We start from the raw sequence: 19,715 nt of genomic DNA, 5'->3' as shown, positions 1-19,715 counted from the left end.
ATTTATTATAATCTAAGATATTATCAAATAGATTATTTACTTTGACGAAAGAAGAGCAACAACAACAACAACAACAACAATTTATTCGTACTTAATTACAATTACAATGATATCATATATATATGATGCAATTACAATTACAATGATATCATGTATATATGATGCAATTACAATTACAATGATATCATATATATATGATGCAATTACAATTACAATGATATCATATATATATGATGCAATTACAATATTACAATGATATCATATATATATGATGCAATTACAATATTACAATGATATCATATATATATGATGCAATTACAATATTACAATGATATCATATATATATGATGCAATTACAATATTACAATGATATCATATATATATGATGCAATTACAATTACAATGATATCATATATATATATGATGCAATTACAATTACAATGATATCATATATATATGATGCAATTACAATATTACAATGATATCATATATATATGATGCAATTACAATTACAATGATATCATATATATATGATGCAATTACAATTACATGATATCATGTATATATGATGCAATTACAATTACAATGATATCATATATATATATGATGCAATTACAATATTACAATGATATCATATATATATGATGCAATTACAATATTACAATGATATCATACATATATGATGCAATTACAATATTACAATGATATCATATATATATGATGCAATTACAATATTACAATGATATCATATATATATATGATGCAATTACAATTACATGATATCATATATATATGATGCAATTACAATATTACAATGATATCATATATATATGATGCAATTACAATATTACAATGATATCATATATATATGATGGAATTACAATTACAATGATATCATATATATATGATGCAATTACAATATTACAATGATATCATATATATATGATGCAATTACAATTACAATGATATCATATATACATGATGCAATTACAATTACAATGATATCATATATATATGATGCAATTACAATATTACAATGATATCATATATATATGATGCAATTACAATATTACAATGATATCATATATATATGATGCAATTACAATATTACAATGATATCATATATATATGATGCAATTACAATTACAATGATATCATATATATATGATGCAATTACAATTACATGATATCATGTATATATGATGCAATTATAATTACAATGATATCATATATATATGATGCAATTACAATATTACAATGATATCATATATATATGATACAATTACAATATTACAATGATATCATACATATATGATGCAATTACAATATTACAATGATATCATATATATATGATGCAATTACAATATTACAATGATATCATATATATATGATGCAATTACAATATTACAATGATATCATATATATATGATGGAATTACAATTACAATGATATCATATATATATGATGGAATTACAATTACATGATATCATGTATATATGATGCAATTATAATTACAATGATATCATATATATATGATGCAATTACAATATTACAATGATATCATATATATATGATACAATTACAGTATTACAATGATATCATACATATATGATGCAATTACAATATTACAATGATATCATATATATATGATGCAATTACAATATTACAATATCATATATATATGATGCAATTACAATATTACAATGATATCATATATATATGATGCAATTACAATTACAATGATATCATATATATATGATGCAATTACAATTACAATGATATCATATATATATGATGCAATTACAATTACATGATATCATGTATATATGATGCAATTACAATTACAATGATATCATATATATATGATGCAATTACAATTACATGATATCATGTATATATGATGCAATTACAATTACAATGATATCATATATATATGATGCAATTACAATTACAATGATATCATATATATATGATGCAATTACAATTACAATGATATCATATATATATGATGCAATTACAATATTACAATGATATCATATATATATGCCGCTGGTATCTGAACACAGAAATGGGAAATGAAGACAAGCAGAGAAAGAAAGTTGTTTTACGTACTGCATTAGATTTGAATAACATTGGTAACAGCCTACTGGTAGGGACAACAGATCTAGAGGATGGGCTGTCGGGCCCTAGCAACCAAACCTATATACCACACCAAGGCTTTCCCACAAAAATCTCTACTCTATCATATAGGCACTCGGTAGTGCCACCCAATCAAAGAAACACCAAGTGCCTCCCCCCTCCTAATTAATAATACAATGGGATGTAAACATGTACAACTTTATTATAATAATAATAACATCTTTATTTAATGAGGGTGGCACTAAATAGTGTACTACGTACACTAATAAACTTGTGGCCCTCAATATAAAATAATTACAAATTAAAAAATATAAAATATATGTAATAACTATCAACACGAACTTATTAGAGAAATTGACTATAGTATAATAAAACATTACATCAAGATTAATATGAACTATATATAAATTTAACTGTGAAGCTCAGCAACACCACGCTCAGGCGGACGACACAGCTGAACATAAAATATATTTCAGCAACTTTGAAACACCGCCCCATGAACACGACGCTGCCAAACTTCACAGCCAAATTAAATAGGAATCTATATCTATATCATATTACATATTATTATATTATCTATTTATTACAAATTCAGACTAGAAATATACATATGCATAGCACTTACATTATAAGTTGTCATACAACATTTTACACTACAGACTTTTTTATTTTATGTATTCAGCCAAGCATTGAAAAACATTTTCACGTATTACAATTGGATCCAGCCAAGATTGTAAAGCACGTGTAAATGCAAGCTTTGACTTTTTTTTTAGTTTCATTGGCAAATTCTATAGCCAAAAAGCCAGCTTTCAGGCATAAAATTGATTTGAAGAACTAAAAGAAGAATCAATCTGCTTGCATCATTGTCTAATACCTCTATAAATAAAGTCATTCATCAATTACATTAGTTATTGTCACAAAAATAGGTTAAAATATTAATCATCATATTTTTTCTATTTTGCATTCATGAAAGATAACGACACACACACATATATACACCACACAGTCTTTTCAAGTGTTACACAATTGGATCCATCCATTGTAAGGCTTTTGTAAATAGCACAACATGCAGATTCTAAAAACAGCTTAAAGACTCAGACAAACATTTGCAATCTGTTTAACCATATGTTGAGTATTACACAAACCAATCTAATATTATTTTTACTTTGAATAATTTCTTTAGTTAGAATAATAACCCAATTAAACTAAGTTCTACTACAAACAGACTAGGTATGAAAATTATCTGCTAAGAGTAAGTATAAGTTTGTTTGTCTGTGTTTTTGAGATGACAATCATCTGCATGCTTTGCTATTTAAATACAAGCATTGACACCTTTTATTAGTTCATTGGTAAATTCTATACTCAAAAAGCCTGCCTTTTGAATTTACAGGTGATATAGAAAACTAAAAGAAGAATCATATGCTTGCATATATCTGTCTGAATGGTAATTAAATTATATTAAAATAAATATAAATCTTCCAAATTTTGTGTGGTGCTAATACATGTTCTTATTAATGTCTTATTATCAGGACCGTATCTACTACGGATAATTTATTCCTATGGATAATTTCTGGTAATTATATGATTGTACACATTCCTAGGTTTTATATAGCTCCCTTACGTACATCTACATGTTAGTCAAAAATGGAGATACATTGTAGTTAAAGAAAGTAAAATTAGTGTAAAATTTTAAAATGTGGCTATTTTTGTTTGTTTGACTACTCATGTTCTTATTTTCTTTTTTTTTTTGTTCTTTTTCCTTTTTTTTTTTTTTTTTTTTTTTTTTTTTTTGAACAAATAGTAAAACTGTAATCGCCACTACTACCATTTTTCTATAATTTTTTTTCTTTTCGCTTTTATATGGTAATTTAACAATTTATTATCTGATACTTATGCGTGGTATTTCCTCTCGCTTACCATATCATGTTGATCATCATCAACAGTTGGTCAAAATGTCATGTACTCGCAAGGTTTAGTAAAAAAAAAACTTGCAAAAAGTTTGAAAGAAACTGGTATTGCTGTTATGTTCTCTTATTTAATCTTATCACCGCTCTCAACAAAGACGAAAAAGACAAAATTAAGGGTAAAACAAACATCTTAGTATAAATCCACTCTGGCAAACTTTGGGAAACCTCATATAATCACAGCTCAAGCAGTGATTATCCTCTAATAATCACTGATTGCTCAACCAATCACATTGTGTGAAACTCTATATTCAAGTCTAAAATTATACTAATTACTATAATATACATGGAAAATTTACTCAATTCTATATGATTGGCTGAGAGCAGTGCTGTTAACTAATAATACTGCAGAAAAAAATTATTTCCACAGCAGTGAAAATTAAAAATTGTTTATAAATTTTTCATGCATATCATTTTGAGCAATATACATACAGGCTTCTCTTTCAATTTGTTATAGTACACTCAACAAAATTACTCGACTCTGATTGGTCGAGAGGAGTACAATTATAGCGTTAATTACTTAATTACTTGATTACTTCCAGCGCCTAACATGGCAGCCACATATTCTTTGTCTGTATATACGTTATTGTTTTTTATGGTTTGTCGCTGTTATGTAGTCCCTTTTTCTTATATTGATAATTATAACATTAATCGTCATTTGGATCTTGAAAGAAGTAAATCTCTGCACTTTGGTTTAGTGATTAATTCAGTGGTTTCAAGTTCATCTCCCTGGAATGTTTGTCAGTTAACTTCGTTTCGTCTCAAGTCTGGTTTCTACAAGTCTCGTATTGCCGTTGGAAAAATATCTAAGCATGGTTATACTTCATTATCTATTCCTGGTCATGATCCTCCAACTGATATTACTATTTCTATGGATATTCATCGTAATCCTGGCCCTTCTTCGTTTAACTCTGACCTCAAGACTACGGTTCAACGACTTCATATGGTTCATCACACAAATAATTATCATCGTTCATTGGATATGCCTCGTCTTTCTTTACAACATTTAACATCTACACCTGTGTTATCCCATGTCTTTTATGGCCATAACAGAACATCGGTCCTTAATTACAATAAAGAAATCCTGGATTCCACAGCTGGAAATTCAAATCTTAACCGTCAACTGCCGTTAATAACATACTCAAGAGCAAATCTTTTCGAACTTCGCCGTAATACAAAAGCTCCTTCATCTTGCTGCTCCTCTGCTCTTAAGGAATTAAAGCTTTTTCGATTTCGTGGCAAGCGAGGTGGTCATCGTACAGATCGTTCTACAATTTCATCATCACCTGCTTCAACAACAAACATTAAAATTCCTGCATCACTTGAACCTGCTTCAATTTCTACCTCAACTGCAAACTACATGAAATTTTGTCTCTTAAATGCTCGTTCAATAAACAATAAATCTCTTTTAATTAAGGATTATGTTGTTGAAAGAGACATCGATATTCTCGCTATAACTGAAACCTGGCTAAAAAATACTAATTCTGATTTTATTGTGCGTGATATTTGTCCTACTGGTTATTCGTTTTGTCATGTTCCTCGTCAAAATCGTACTGGTGGAAGTGTTGGCATAATGTATAAAAATAGCCTGAAAATCAATCATCATGTAACAATGTCTCACACGTCTTTTGAATTTATGGAAATGCTACTTCATCATCAATCGTCTACTTATCGTATTGTTATTGTTTATCGTCCACCCTCTTCAAATAGCTTGCTATTTAATGATGATTTCACTACTCTCTTGGAACGACTGGTTACATCTTCTGGCAAACTGGTAATTTCTGGAGATTTTAACTTTCACATCAATGACACTAAAGATAATAATGCTAATCGCTTTATGGATTTACTCGATTGTTTTAATCTGACTGTCCTTGATCCTGTTTCACCTACACATAAAAGTAATCACGTTTTGGATCTAATCATTACAAGATCTGATGAAAAATCTGTGACCAACCTTACTGTACACGATCCTGTTTTATCTGATCATTATGCTGTTCATTGTATGTTATCTGTAAACAAGCCTCTACTTCAATCAAAAAGCATTTCTTATCGCAAGCTTCGTGCAATAGATGCTGATTGTCTCCAACAAGATATTATGAACTCTGCACTATATCAATGTCCTGCTACTCAACTATCTGATTTGTGTACTCAATATGACTCTGTTTTATCGTCTATTTTAAATAAACATGCTCCTTTACGTTCTCGATCCATCTCCCTTCGCCCAAGAGCTCCATGGTATACTGACGAAATTCAAATTAATAAAACAAAGCGTCGTAATCTAGAAAGACGTTGGCGACGTTCCAAATTAGAGGTTGACCGTGAATTATATGTTGATCAATGTAATGTTGTTAAAAAACTGATTTTTGATGCAAAAATGAATTTTTATTCTAATTTGATTACTGATGCTGGTTCTAACAGTAATGATCTATTCCGTTCTATTGATCGATTGCTACACCGTATACCTGAGAAAAAACTACCAACCTCAACTTCATCCACAGATCTAGCTAACAATTTTGTTTACTTCTTTAAAAACAAAATCGTTAACATCAGAAATGGCTTCGTTCCTACGTCACATCTTTCAAATGATTTCTCTTATCTGGATTCACCTAAACTGGATTGTAAAATTGATTCATTTTCGCCTATCTCTATTGATGAATTATCAGCCATTGCGAAAAAGATGTCATCTAAATCCTGTAGTCTTGATCCTTTTCCTGCAAGTCTCCTACTTGGACATTTTGGTGCATTACTGCCTACTATATGTGAAATCGTTAACCTGTCACTTCAAACTGGTGTTGTTCCATCTTCTCTTAAAGTTGCTGTTTTAAAACCGTTACTGAAAAAACCATCTCTTGATCATGAAATTTTTGGAAATTATCGCCCTATCTCTAATTTAAAGAATATCTCCAAGATTATTGGAAAAGTCGTTTCCCTTCAGCTAAATGATTATCTGTCTCTGAACAATCTCCATGAACCATTGCAGTCTGCATACAAAACATTTCATAGCTGTGAAACTGCTCTTCTTCGAGTACAAAATGATATCCTCCACTCCATTGACAATCGTTCTTGTGTTGCCATGCTACTCTTGGACCTATCTGCTGCATTTGACACAGTTGATCATCAAATTCTTCTAGATCGTCTCCATACAAAATTTGGCATTTCTGGCATAGCTCTTCAATGGTTTAAGTCCTACCTCACTGATCGCTTTCAATTTGTTTCCATTGATGATTTTTCTTCTGAAGCCCTTCAACTTGATTGTGGCGTACCTCAAGGTTCTGTACTTGGTCCTTTGTTGTATCTCCTTTATACTTCTCCAGTAGCTGATATCCTCCGAATACACAGAATGTCTTTCCACCTTTATGCTGATGACACTCAATTATATATTCCTTTCTCCTGTAATGATGATTTGTCCCTTAATGATTCCATGAATCTGATTGAAAACTGTCTATCTGATATTGATGCTTGGATGACTACAAATAAATTGAAACTAAATAAAGGCAAAACTGAATTCCTGTTATTTTCTTCAAAGCACAGCCCACAGTTAACTCTTCCTTCTCTTCAATTTGGTTCTGATGTGATAATGCCCTCAATGCATGCTCGGAACATTGGTGTCATATTTGATACGCATCTTACTTTGGTTCGTCATGTGAATAATATTTGCAAGTCTTCTTTTTATCATCTCAGAAACATTGCTAAAATAAGAAAATACATCTCTTTGAAAACAACTGAAACTCTCGTCCACGCGTTCATATCCTCCAAACTCGACAACTGTAACTCTCTGCTCTTTGGCTTACCAAACAAACTCTTAGATAAACTACAATCTGTACAGAATGCTGCTGCCAGAATAATCACTCTTTCCCATAAACATGACCACATTACACCTATCCTCGTTAATCTGCATTGGCTACCAATTGAATCTAGAATCAAATATAAAATCCTATTACTTACTTTTAAAGCTTTTCATGGCCAATCTCCTATCTATATCCGGGAACTCATTTCAGTGTATAAACCGAACCGTAATCTTCGTTCTGCATCACAAGTTCTTCTATCAGCACATTCTTATAATCTTAAATCTTATGGTCATCGCTCCTTCTCTGTGGCTGCTCCTGAACTCTGGAACTCACTTCCAATATCTCTCCGAAATGCATCAAGTCTTGCCTCATTCAAAACTGAACTTAAAACTTATCTCTTCAAATTAGCATATTCTTTGTAAATTATTTTATTTTGTCGTTGTCTTTGTCGTTTGTTTACTAGCGCTTAGAACAGATTTGTATTTGCGCTTTATAAATAAATATTATTATTATTATATTTTATATATTAATTGTACTCCGTAGGAGTACCGAATTAAGTCGCTATGGCAACACTGCCAAAACAATGTCAAAACAATTATTTTCTATCATTTTGTACTTAAAAAGCATAAATAAAATTTTAAAGCCGTAAGAACTAATCTTTTTTATGCATTTCAGTTGCACGATGGACTGGAAATCGGCCGCCAAATAGACAAAGATGAACGGCGTCACTTTGCATTTTTTACTGAAATTTTGTTGAGTGGACTATAAACAAAAAATCACACGATCTTCTCGTACAATTTGGAATTAATAGACACTCGTAATGTTTTGAAAGTTCTTTAATTGTACTCGCCTAAAGGCTTGTGCAATTACATGAACTTTCAAAACATTACTCGTGTCTATTAATTTCCAAATTGTACTCGAGATCGTGCGATTTCCTATACAAATTCCAAATTTTCAATCTGGTGTTTTTCAAAAAGCTTCAAATAGCATTCAACCTATCAGGCTCATGCTATTTTGAAGCTCTTTGAAAAACCCTGGCTCATGCAAATTTAATTCCAAATTGCACCCAAACCCATATGATTGCCTATGCTATTTTTTCTTATTGCCATATCATATAGTGTTTGTACTACATCACCTCTGGAAATTTCATAAAGCTCATTCACAAAAGATTCAAGAGTTATTAATTCACTAGCCATTAAATCAATAATATCCTCCATTGGACTTTCCTTTTTCTCCAGCCCCTTTTTATCCCAGTAACTCAGTTTGCAAAAACGATCTAAATTTCTATAGTCCTTGTCATGAATTGGAATGTTGAGCATCTTGCACAGTGTAACAGTGACATCATGTTTTAGATCTCCAATTTTTTCACCAAGTGTTTCACAAATGAAAGAAATCTCTACTTTGTTTAATCTTTTTGCTGGCAGTAAAGGTTCTACTTCATTGCATGCTGACAAGTAAAAACATAGAAAGTGATAAATGAATGAATAAAATATTTCACTCAAATGATTGACATTATTTCCCACTAGGGAGGAGATATGAGAATCAAGTGTTGTGTAGTACTGGTACGTGCAATTTGAGGTTTGATTCCTGGACTTGGCAACACATGTGAGTAGAAGTTGTTTAAAGTTCTCTCCCTTAATTGATTCAAGGATTCTCTGCAAAACCTTGAATTGTAACATCCTAAATTACATCCCAATCAATGAATTGAAGTAAGATCAGCCATAAATTTATTGTTTTAGGGTTCGACCTGTGAGTTAGCCATGCCCTGACTTAGATCAGCCAAGAGGTTGTTTCAGAGTTCAATCTGTGAGTTAGCCATGCCCTGACTTAGATCAGCCCAGAGGTTGTTTCAGTGTTCAATCTGTGAGTTAGCCATGCCCTGACTTAGATCAGCCCAGAAGTTGTTCCAGTGTTCTATCTGTGAGTTAGCCATGCCCTGACTAAGATCAGCCCAGAGGTTGTTTCAGAATTCAATCTGTGAGTTAGCCTTGGCTTGACTTAGATCTGCCCAGAGGTTGTTTCAGGGTTTAATCTGTGAGTTCGCCATGATATGTCCTGACTTAGATCAGCCCAGAGGTTCTTTTAGAGTTCTACAATATAAAATTATAATTATTGTGAGTTAGCTGTGCCCTGACTTAATTAGATCAGCCCAGATGTTGTTTAGAACTTGATATAATAACCAAGAGATCTATAAAGAATAAAATAATGTAATAATGACTGTAGACAGACCTTTAGATTTTGCATGAAATTTAGCACTTGAATCACTTGGCTGTAAATTAACTACATGTGCTTCAGACGTATTGCTGTTATTGTCTCCAACAGGCCTAGGTTTCTTTTCAGGAAGTAGTGTAGCTAAAGAAATAAAAAATGTCAACATAATCATTTTAGTATCAAACACACATCTTCATGCCAACATCTAGGTGTCCTTTGTTGAAGGGTTGTACAAAATGATACGCAGGTCATCCTCTAATCCACCAAAATTTAAGATCCCACAATATTATATAATTGGGTCTCTTCCTATTGTTGATTGCACCAATAGTTTTTCTCTCTCTCTGAAAAACCTTAAGGAGGCTGGAAAGTGTTTTGTGCCTTCATATACACTCACAATTATTATGAACTAAAATAATTAATATGGCTATAATATGACAGCAAGTAAACCTGGAAAGCCAAAGACTATAAACCAAAGATCACAATGAACATGAAAAAATGACGTAAGACGTTGCCATGACAACTTCAGAACCCTTGGTATGCCATCAAAAATGTTCATCATGTTTAAAAAATCATAACTCAGGAACCAAATGGTGAAATTTTTTAAAAACTGGAATATTTAAACTTTGTATTGTAATCTTCTTTTTGACTGAAAAATGAAAAAATTCTGTAAAATGGAATTTTTAAAATCAATAAAATTTGTTTGGAATAGTTCTCTCTTACAGAATTTTTAAAATTTTTCCTTAAGTTTTCAAAAACATAAACCAAAGCCATAAGCAAAATTTGAAGAAATTTCACCACAGAGTTTTTTACTTTTTTTAAGTTTGAATATTAAAATTTTTGAGGACAAAAATTTCCTTGAGCTAGTACTACATCATCGGATCCCGGAACTATAGCGCATGCGTGCGCTCAAGAAAAACCATTTCAAGCCTCCTTAATAGTGCTTATTACAATTTGATCTGCAAGTTATAAATGACCATGCTGTGATTTAGATCTATTCAAAAGTCATTTTCAATATTAATTGATAAAATTTGCAAAAAAGACTGCAAAGACTTTTCTAGTAGAAAAATCTAAGATTTAATATTTTCCTCTTACTTATTTTCTGTCTTTGAAATCGTGTGTATTATCAGTTATTCAATGACAATTTTAACTAGCAACATTTTAAAATTTAGTCTATAACTAAACTCCTTTCTCTGATCTTCCTCTTAGAACGTGTCTAATTAGAGGCGAAATATTGTCTCCCCCCTTAGCAAAAGTTGACATTCAACCAAACAATGAGGCGATCAAACAGTTAAAACAAACATGCAAAATGTTGTCATTAAAAACTTAACCTCCATCCGCTGTGCTAAGGAAAATTAATAATAATATTAATAATGGAACTTATATAGCGCACTTATCAAAATTCATGGCGCTTCACAATGAGAAATAAAATAAATAACAGACGTATGTTACAATATTAATGAAATGTCATAGTTATTTGGTGTTCACTTTGAACCAGAGGAGACAAAGTTTTTGAATAAATGAGTTTTCAGTTCATTTTTAAATAATTGGATTGAAGAACTTTTCATAATTTGAAGTGGGAGGTCATTCCACAGTTTAGGGCCAGCAACGTAAAAAGATCTGTCACCATAGGTCACCAGATGAGATCTTTTTTCTTCTAGATACTCCATGGTTGTAGATCTGAGAGGGCGCAAATTTTTCCTTGATTTTATAGCATTCAGGTATGGGGGAGCCATGTCATGTAAGCACTTGTACACAATGAGCAATATCTTGAATATAATTCGGAAACGGACAGGAAGCCAGTGCAATTTTATCAAAACTGGAGTGACATGATCAAATTTACTCGCTTGAACTACTAATCTAGCTGCACAGTTCTGAATATACTGAAGCCTTTTCTAAAGATATTTCGGGAGACCATAGTAGAGTGAGTTACAATAGTCCAACTTGGAGGTAATAAATGCATGAAAATTAATTAATTAATAAGAAAAGATTACCTGAGCTTGATGCATTGGAAGTTGATCCACTATTTTCACCTGAACCACCATCAGCAGAATTGCCTAAAAAAAAAAATAAAAAAAAAAAAAAAATTCACCAAAATATGATCATTAAAGAATTGATTTAACTGCAAACTTAACCACCATCCGCTGTACTAAGGAAAATTAATTAATTAATAAGAAAATGTTACCTGGGCTTGATGCATAGGAAGTTGATCCACTATTTTCACTTGAACCACCATCAGAAGAATTGCCTAAAAAAACAAAATAAAAAAATATCAAAAATAAATAAAATTCAGATGTTGTTTAGAACTTGATATAATAACCAAGAAAGATATAAAAAATAAAATAATGCAATAATGACTGTAGACAGACCTTTAGATTTTGCATGAGATGTAGCACTTGAATCATCACTCGGCTTTAAGTCTACATGTTCTCCAGACTTATTGCTGTTAACGTCTCTAACAGGTTTTCCGTTAAGTAGTGGAGCTAAAGAATTGAAATAATAATAATAATAATCTTTATTGCACAAAAAATTGTTTTATGCTCCAGGAAAACTTGCTCGCACTGGTGATTCTCAGAGAGGTCCTGGAAATAACTTAAATGAAATAAACGGAAAAATAGGACAATACAGTATATTAAAATACCTGATCATAAAAGCATAAATAATAAAATATAAATTAGGCTAATGTATATAAAGCTAAAATTTGTAAAATATATCGTAAAAAGAATATATGAATTTGTAAGCCTAACTAAAGAAATTGCATTTGAAGACTTGAACACTATATATACTAGTATAGAGTTCTTTAATTCTTGACTTAGATCTTTCCATTTGTTAACGGCCTGATATTCAATCCTTTTATTTCCCCAGTTTCTTTTACAGTTAGTTTCACAAAACTTCAGCCGCTTTAATTCCGAAGTTAGTTCTCAAGTTCTCCAAGTTGGTCCGAAACTTGCAAACTTTTTGTGAAATTGGTTCAATCAACCGTGACTTGTTTATGTCTAGAATTCAAATATTTACTGGAATTGACCTTCTTTAAACCATATACTTTTCGTAAATCGTATTCCAGATAACATACAGAGTTAAATTCCTTTTGTCGCAATAAAATTCACTTTGAAAATTGAATTTGAACAGTAGATTTGATGAGTTTTAGAAGCTACTGTGTTATCAGTTTGAAACATCACCGACAACTGTCGGAACTTCAGAGTGAACTTGATTACAATTAGTTGTGAACTTGCTAACGAAGTTCAGACACAGAGTGGCCGAAGTTTTATGAAATCAACTGTAACTTTAGGAAGCCTCAAGTTATCTTTACTCCTAATGTTAAATATAAATATATATATAAATACAGCCATTTACTTTTGATGTACTTGTATGTATATTTGAAGTGGCCATAATTTTTGCAAATGGCTGTATATAAAAATCAATATATATATCAGCATTCTAGAGTCTAGTGAATGTAAAACTATGCGAGGCTAGATTTGCAATGCACTTTTAAATATATAAACATCTATATATGTATTCTTCAACATTCCTCCAGGCGAACCCAACCCAGTGCCTTAAGAGCATCAGTCGCTGACGAGTGCAAAGGTCTGTCTAAAATAATTTTAGCAGACTTATTTTGTAATATTTGTAGAGATTTCATTATTTCTATGTTGGAAGCTAAAGATACAGTATGAACAAAATGTCAGCATAATTATTTTAGTATCAAACAAACATCTACATGCCAACATCTAGGTGTCCTTTGTTGAAGGGTTGTACAAAATGACATGCACCTCTATAATTCACCAAAATTCAAGATCTCTCAATATTAACTAGTTGGGTCTCTTAATTCCTATTATTGATTGCATCAATAGTTTTTCTCACTCTGCAAAACCTTTGCAAAACTGCTTATTACAATTTGATCTGTGAGTTACAAATGGCCATAACCCTGATTTATCAACCCAAAAGTCATTTCAAGATTAATTGATGAAATTTGCAGATCGATTGAAGGTTTGCAATATGTATCCAATAACAGATGTTCATTAAGAAATAAAACAGCTTTTTCTTGATAGTAGATTAATTTGTTTGTTTGTTTGTTTGTTTTTTTTAACAAGGGAAATCACTCAAAAAAACAGTCTCTGCAAGGACTTTTCTAGAAAAAAACTAAGATTTAATATTTTCCTCTTACTTATTTTCTGTCTTTAAAATTGTGACAGTGTATTATCAGTTATTCATTAACAATTTTAACCAGCATTCTCTGACCTTCCTCTTAGAACGTGTCTAATTAGAGAAATATTGCCTCCCCCCTTTATAGCAAAAGTTGACATTCAACCAAACAACAAGGTGATCAAACAGTAACAAACATGCAAAATGTTGCCATTAAAAACTTAACCGCCATCCGCTGTACTAAGGAAAATTAATTAATTAATAATAAAAGATTACCTAAGCTTGATGCATTGGAAGTTGAACTACTATTTTCATTTGAACCACCATCAGAAGAATTGCCTAAAAAACAAAAATATCAAAATTGATGGATAAAATGAATACTTTTTTTTGACCACAGCCAAACTTTGTGTATATAATAACTAATTACATCATTTCTGCATCATGTAGTAATACTTACAGCTCTTATTTACCTTGGGCACAATGCTTTCCGATGATCATACCACATGTCATTCCCTAGAGTATCATTTCTTTGTTTTGGTTGCTTATAAGACTCATGAATATGGATACAACTCAAACAAAGAATCTTATTCTCAAGAGAATGGCACACGGTCGTCTGAAATGTGAAAACATTACACCCAAGTTTAAGAGATCTATTATAAAATGTTTCAAATATAATAATGAATGATATTGAATGCCTCCTTAGATAGGGAGGTAACTGTAAAAAAAAATTTTTTTGAACTTAGCATATAAAGTGTGACCTGCATGACAATAATATAAAGCAATTACAGTGCAACTACTACAACCCGAGCCACCTAGACAGGGAGAACCAATCAAATTGTAGAATGAAAGCAATACATTCCAACTTTGGATAGTGGAGCTAATCAGAAACCGCCAGTAGCTTGCAACATATCCTTTTATTAAAGTGTATATGACACGAAAACATTTCATCGTTTAAAATGTATAGTTTGTTAGTCGTAATAAATATATCGTAATAAAATGTGTTTCAAAAGCTTATTTCTTGAGATACATGAGAAAATTAAGCCCAATTTGTGACGTCATTTTGTTGACACATACTCTAGATTCAGTAGTAATGCACAAAATATAAATTGTAAATCGTATAAAATAACAACAAAAGGCATATTTTATTCAACTTCATTTGATAGCTTGCGTAGTACTCTCCAAATGTTGGGAAACTGAAAAGTGTACAACCTGAAATTAAGATTCTACATTCAAACATATTTCGTGTATTTGCAACTAAATCTGGAGACTTGTAAACAAAATGACGTCACAACTTGTGCTAAATTTTCTTATATTTCTAGAGAAATACGTTCTTGAAACAAATTTAACCGTGATATTCTTATTAATGCCAATAAAATACACATTTTTAACATTAAGTTTTTTTCGTGTCATATGCACTTTAATGACAATAGCTATCTAGTTAATTACGTGTAGCATCAGGGTCAAATTACCATTTTTGTGCAATCTAGGTTTCTGATTGACTGAACATTGGCTTTGCATTGTTTTCAAATTCCTTCTACAATTTGATTGGTCCTGATTGTAGTAGTCTCACTGTAAATGTGAATAACTACAGCTAGCAATTACAGTGCAATGCGCAAAAGTATGATCACATTCAAAATCTATTAATTGCTCCTAAAACAGTCAGTAAGACATAAGGCGAAAGGTCTTTCTTCGCCGCTGCCCCCAAACTCTGGAATACAACCCTGCGAGCCATCAGAGACTCCAACTCCCTTGCTTCCTTTAAATCTAATGTTAAAATGTATTTATTTCCTAAATATTATAATTTATAATTAGCACTTAGCAAATTAATCATATTTATTTATTTATCTTCATCAGAGGCAATATTTTTTTGTAACATTGTACATTTTGTAACCTATATTTTATATATTTAAATCATATATTTTTAATTTCTTAATAGGATATGTAAAGTATTGAAACTTTGTGAAATACTTAATAAATAATAATTATTATTATTATTATTTATCATTATTATTTAATGCATTCACATACTTCTAGGCACTGGCTTTTTCCTGCTAAACGAGCGTTTGCATGGCTAATTTGGTAAAATCAGCCAGCTTCTCATTGAAATATGTTGGCTTAATGTACAGAACCTGCACAAAGAAATATGAGAATACATTAAATGTGGTCATACATTTGAGTATTGCGCTAAAAGCATAAGTGTATAATAGCTGTCAAGAAAGGTGGTACAAGATATTTTTACTGCATAGTAATAATTTAAAATAGGTAAGTAGGTTCAAAAACTTACTTCTTCTTTTGCAGCAACAATATATAACCAGAGCAAGTAAAATAATCAGCACTACTACTATAAACGACAATAAAATTTGTAGGACCAATCCATTCTTTTCGCTCTTTTTTCCACCGCTATGTTCCTTTTCAGTTTTTTTAGAATCGTTGGGAGTGACAGTCTTTTCTGAGTCATTGGTGAAGGGATAGGATTTGTTCTGTGATTCCTCTGTCCTAGGTTGTTTTGCTGTAGGAACCGTTGTTTTTGGTGCCAGAGTCGTTGGATCAGCTGTAGTTGTTGGTGCAGAAGTTGTTGTTGGATCACATGATTTTGCATTATAGGAACATTTCTTTTCCAAATGTTTACATTCCTCTACATGATCATTACTCTTGTCTCCACAGCACCAGCTGCATGGCTTGCAGTGTCCTCTGTCCCTATAATATCCTAGTTTACAGACGCATTTTGTGGTGTCTTTATCTGGCAAACATTGTCCACTCTTAAGTTCATTTTCCTGACACTTTTTACATTTTATGCACTGTCCATTGTCATTTGAGTTTGAGTATGATGTACCATTCTCACAAGGAACACAGTGCACTTTCAACAGTTCATAATATATCCGCCCACATTGAATGGATTGCCCTAATCCATGAGGACATTGCATACACTCCCATTCATAGAAAGAACGATTAGAGAGGCAGAAACCAACTTTATTAATGCCTACATTTCTTGGACATGTAGGTGCTGCATGAATATGACTTATCACCAGACACAGTACATAGATCTGAGGAATAATAAAAATTCCAATCATATAACTTGGTACTTTTAACACATGCTAAATGACTACATTAACCAAGGCCAACCAAACCAATTTTAAATCAATTTTTGGCGCTGAATACCAGGCTGGTGGCCAGTAGAGTTGAAACTTTTTGATCATACACGTACACGTATCACACTGCAATGCGTGATACACATAATTCATACTACTGGTAATAAAAATTAAGGCATTTTGGGTTATAGAGATGATGATTGAAAGAGTGATGGTGAATGATCTTTATATTTTCAAGGACTTTTTTTCAAAGTTCAAGAAAAAATCAAATTCTCAAGATTGTACGAACCACATAATGTCATTCTTTTTTTTTATTTAAACATATTTATCATAACATTTGCCCCAAAAGCAACGAGACTTAACAAGGGGGCTTACGTCTATTTTACAATATAAATAATAAATAGCAAAAGCGGAAATTAGAAAATAAGTACAATAAATACACAATAAATACAAACTAAAATAGTACAACAATCTTATAATGAGATAACAATAGGGGGAAAAAAACTATGTAGCATCAAAGTCGGATTGAAAACGATTAGTGGCTAGAATATATTTTTGAACTTCAGAAAATAGTTTATAATTACTTTTTAAGTCTAATTCCTTAAAGCCATAAAGTAAACAATTTAATTTTTGCTTTTTTGAGAACAAATTTGTCCACAATGATCCACAAATCTGTGCAGTTGAGGTAAGAAAAGAAGAACGTTGAGCAGCGAATCGAGGACATACAAAGAAAAAGTGCATTACTGTTTCATTCGAAGTCCCACAAACACATTTCGGAGAAGGCGAACAATTGATACGAAACAAATACTCATTTAAAGCACACGCTTCTAGTCTAAGCCGGGTGTGTAGAATAGACGCTGTTCTGGAAAAGGAATAATCAAATAATTTGTTATATTTTGGGGAAAAGAATTTGTCACAAATCTCGTTTTTAAAAGTTTGCAAAGATCCTATATTCCTAGTTTGTAGATCCAAAGAATTCCATAATTTAACAACCGACGGAAAAAAAGACTGTGCAAAACGTTCTGTCCTACAAGGATAACATCGTAATGTCATTCGATGTTATGTGAGTTATTTTAGAACACAGAAAATTTTTTTAAAGAATTAAAGTATCAATATGTAATACAATCAAAATGAATGAAAAATTTACTTCACTCACCGTCAATAATATTAAATATCCCAAATATGTCAAAAGTTTCAGTCGAGCGAACGAACTCATCTTGCTCATCTCGGCCTAAAAGCAGATAAACATGAAAAATAAATCAATCATAAAGCCTTTAGCTCTATTTTTTGTTGATAAAACCATCATAAGACATCCTTCATTCGCCCGAATAGGAGTTTATTTATGAGATTCAATCAGTCATTTTAGCATACGAAGGTTTCTTAGCTATATATACTAGCGGCTTACCATTGGCTGAAAAGATTTAGGTAAAACCTGTTGAATTCTTATCCTCTGGATCTGAAAAGAAATCCCGAAAGACTTTTTAAACATTATCTTAACCAATAAAGCAAATTTTATACCAATCGATAGCTTACTTATGATATTTTGGACATTTGATTGCGATGAATATTGAAGGTGACATAAAGCCATGACTATGCATAAGCTTATTATTACTATAAACTCACGCGTTTTTATAAGTTGTAATCTTGTTTAGATGCTTGTTTAGTATTTAGAATTATCTTGAGATAGATCGTAAGTAGTGGAACCAAATAAGGGGACGTGGGATTACCCCTATTTAACACCTTCTTCGTCGAAGAGGCCAGCGAAAATAATAAAAGATTAGCAATTCAGCAAATTTTCTTTGATCTTTTTATGCATGTAATGATGTAATGCATATGCTCAATGTGAACACAGGAAGCCCAAATAAAACGTCAAATTATAAAACATTCAGCCAAAGGATATTATAGATACGATATTTCTTATTTTCTCATTCTTATGAGGTTTCATCATACCTGTAGTTCAAAACTCGATAAAATTTAATTTATTAATTCAGAAAATGGGTATGGAACTGAGTCAGCGAGTACTATTGAAAGACGCTTGAAAATAAATAGATGATGGCTAGTAAACACTAGCGTGGACTGCGTCGGTGTTTCTAATGAAACAGTTATCGTAGATTGATATGTTTTACACCGTAGTGAAAATAGGAACTGACGTTGACTCCGACGAAGGACTAACGTCCGAAACGTCAGTTTCTATTTTCACTACGGTGTAAAACTTATCAATCTACGATAACTGAAAATAAATAGGAAAACTGAAGCAACAGTTGCATGTCAAGCTTCAATAAATTCTTTTAAAACATTGACAGATTGCGTGCATAACTTCACGTACTGATCCAAGTCAAGTCTAGTCTGCGTTCAGCCTCAAAAGAAACGCAGGCTAATATAAA

At 31.5% G+C, this 19,715-nt stretch overlaps 1 protein-coding gene and 1 long non-coding RNA gene across 3 annotated transcripts; one reads left to right on the top strand and one right to left on the bottom strand.

Annotated features, from left to right (window-relative positions):
• Positions 1–2,323: 2,323 nt before the first annotated feature.
• LOC116287904 (uncharacterized) lies at positions 2,324–18,557 on the bottom strand. Of its 2 annotated transcripts, none has more exons than XM_089024836.1 (8): positions 18,488–18,557; positions 16,527–17,286; positions 14,519–14,581; positions 12,469–12,582; positions 12,285–12,347; positions 12,094–12,156; positions 10,121–10,243; positions 2,324–9,338 (listed from the first exon to the last, which is right to left on the bottom strand). In XM_089024836.1, exons 1-8 carry the CDS (start codon positions 18,554–18,556, stop codon positions 8,941–8,943), a joined length of 1,653 nt encoding a protein of 550 aa, XP_088880962.1. In that variant the 5' UTR covers position 18,557; the 3' UTR covers positions 2,324–8,940. The 2 variants fall into 2 exon arrangements, with proteins under 2 accessions (XP_088880962.1, XP_088880963.1); XM_089024837.1 differs by having other exon boundaries at positions 9,276–9,981.
• Positions 9,366–10,270, top strand: LOC148904541 (uncharacterized). The gene is made up of 2 exons (XR_016118833.1): positions 9,366–9,496; positions 9,631–10,270. It is a non-coding gene; the product is annotated as an uncharacterized LOC148904541 (long non-coding RNA).
• Positions 18,558–19,715: the final 1,158 nt, after the last annotated feature.

The sequence above is a fragment of the Actinia tenebrosa genome, unplaced genomic scaffold (assembly GCF_029948245.1).
Source record: "Actinia tenebrosa isolate PJP-AT-01 unplaced genomic scaffold, QUT_ActTen_1.0 PGA_scaffold9__36_contigs__length_13948895, whole genome shotgun sequence".
Lineage (NCBI taxonomy): Eukaryota > Metazoa > Cnidaria > Anthozoa > Actiniaria > Actiniidae > Actinia > Actinia tenebrosa.
This window is presented reverse-complemented; position numbering and strand designations above follow the sequence as displayed.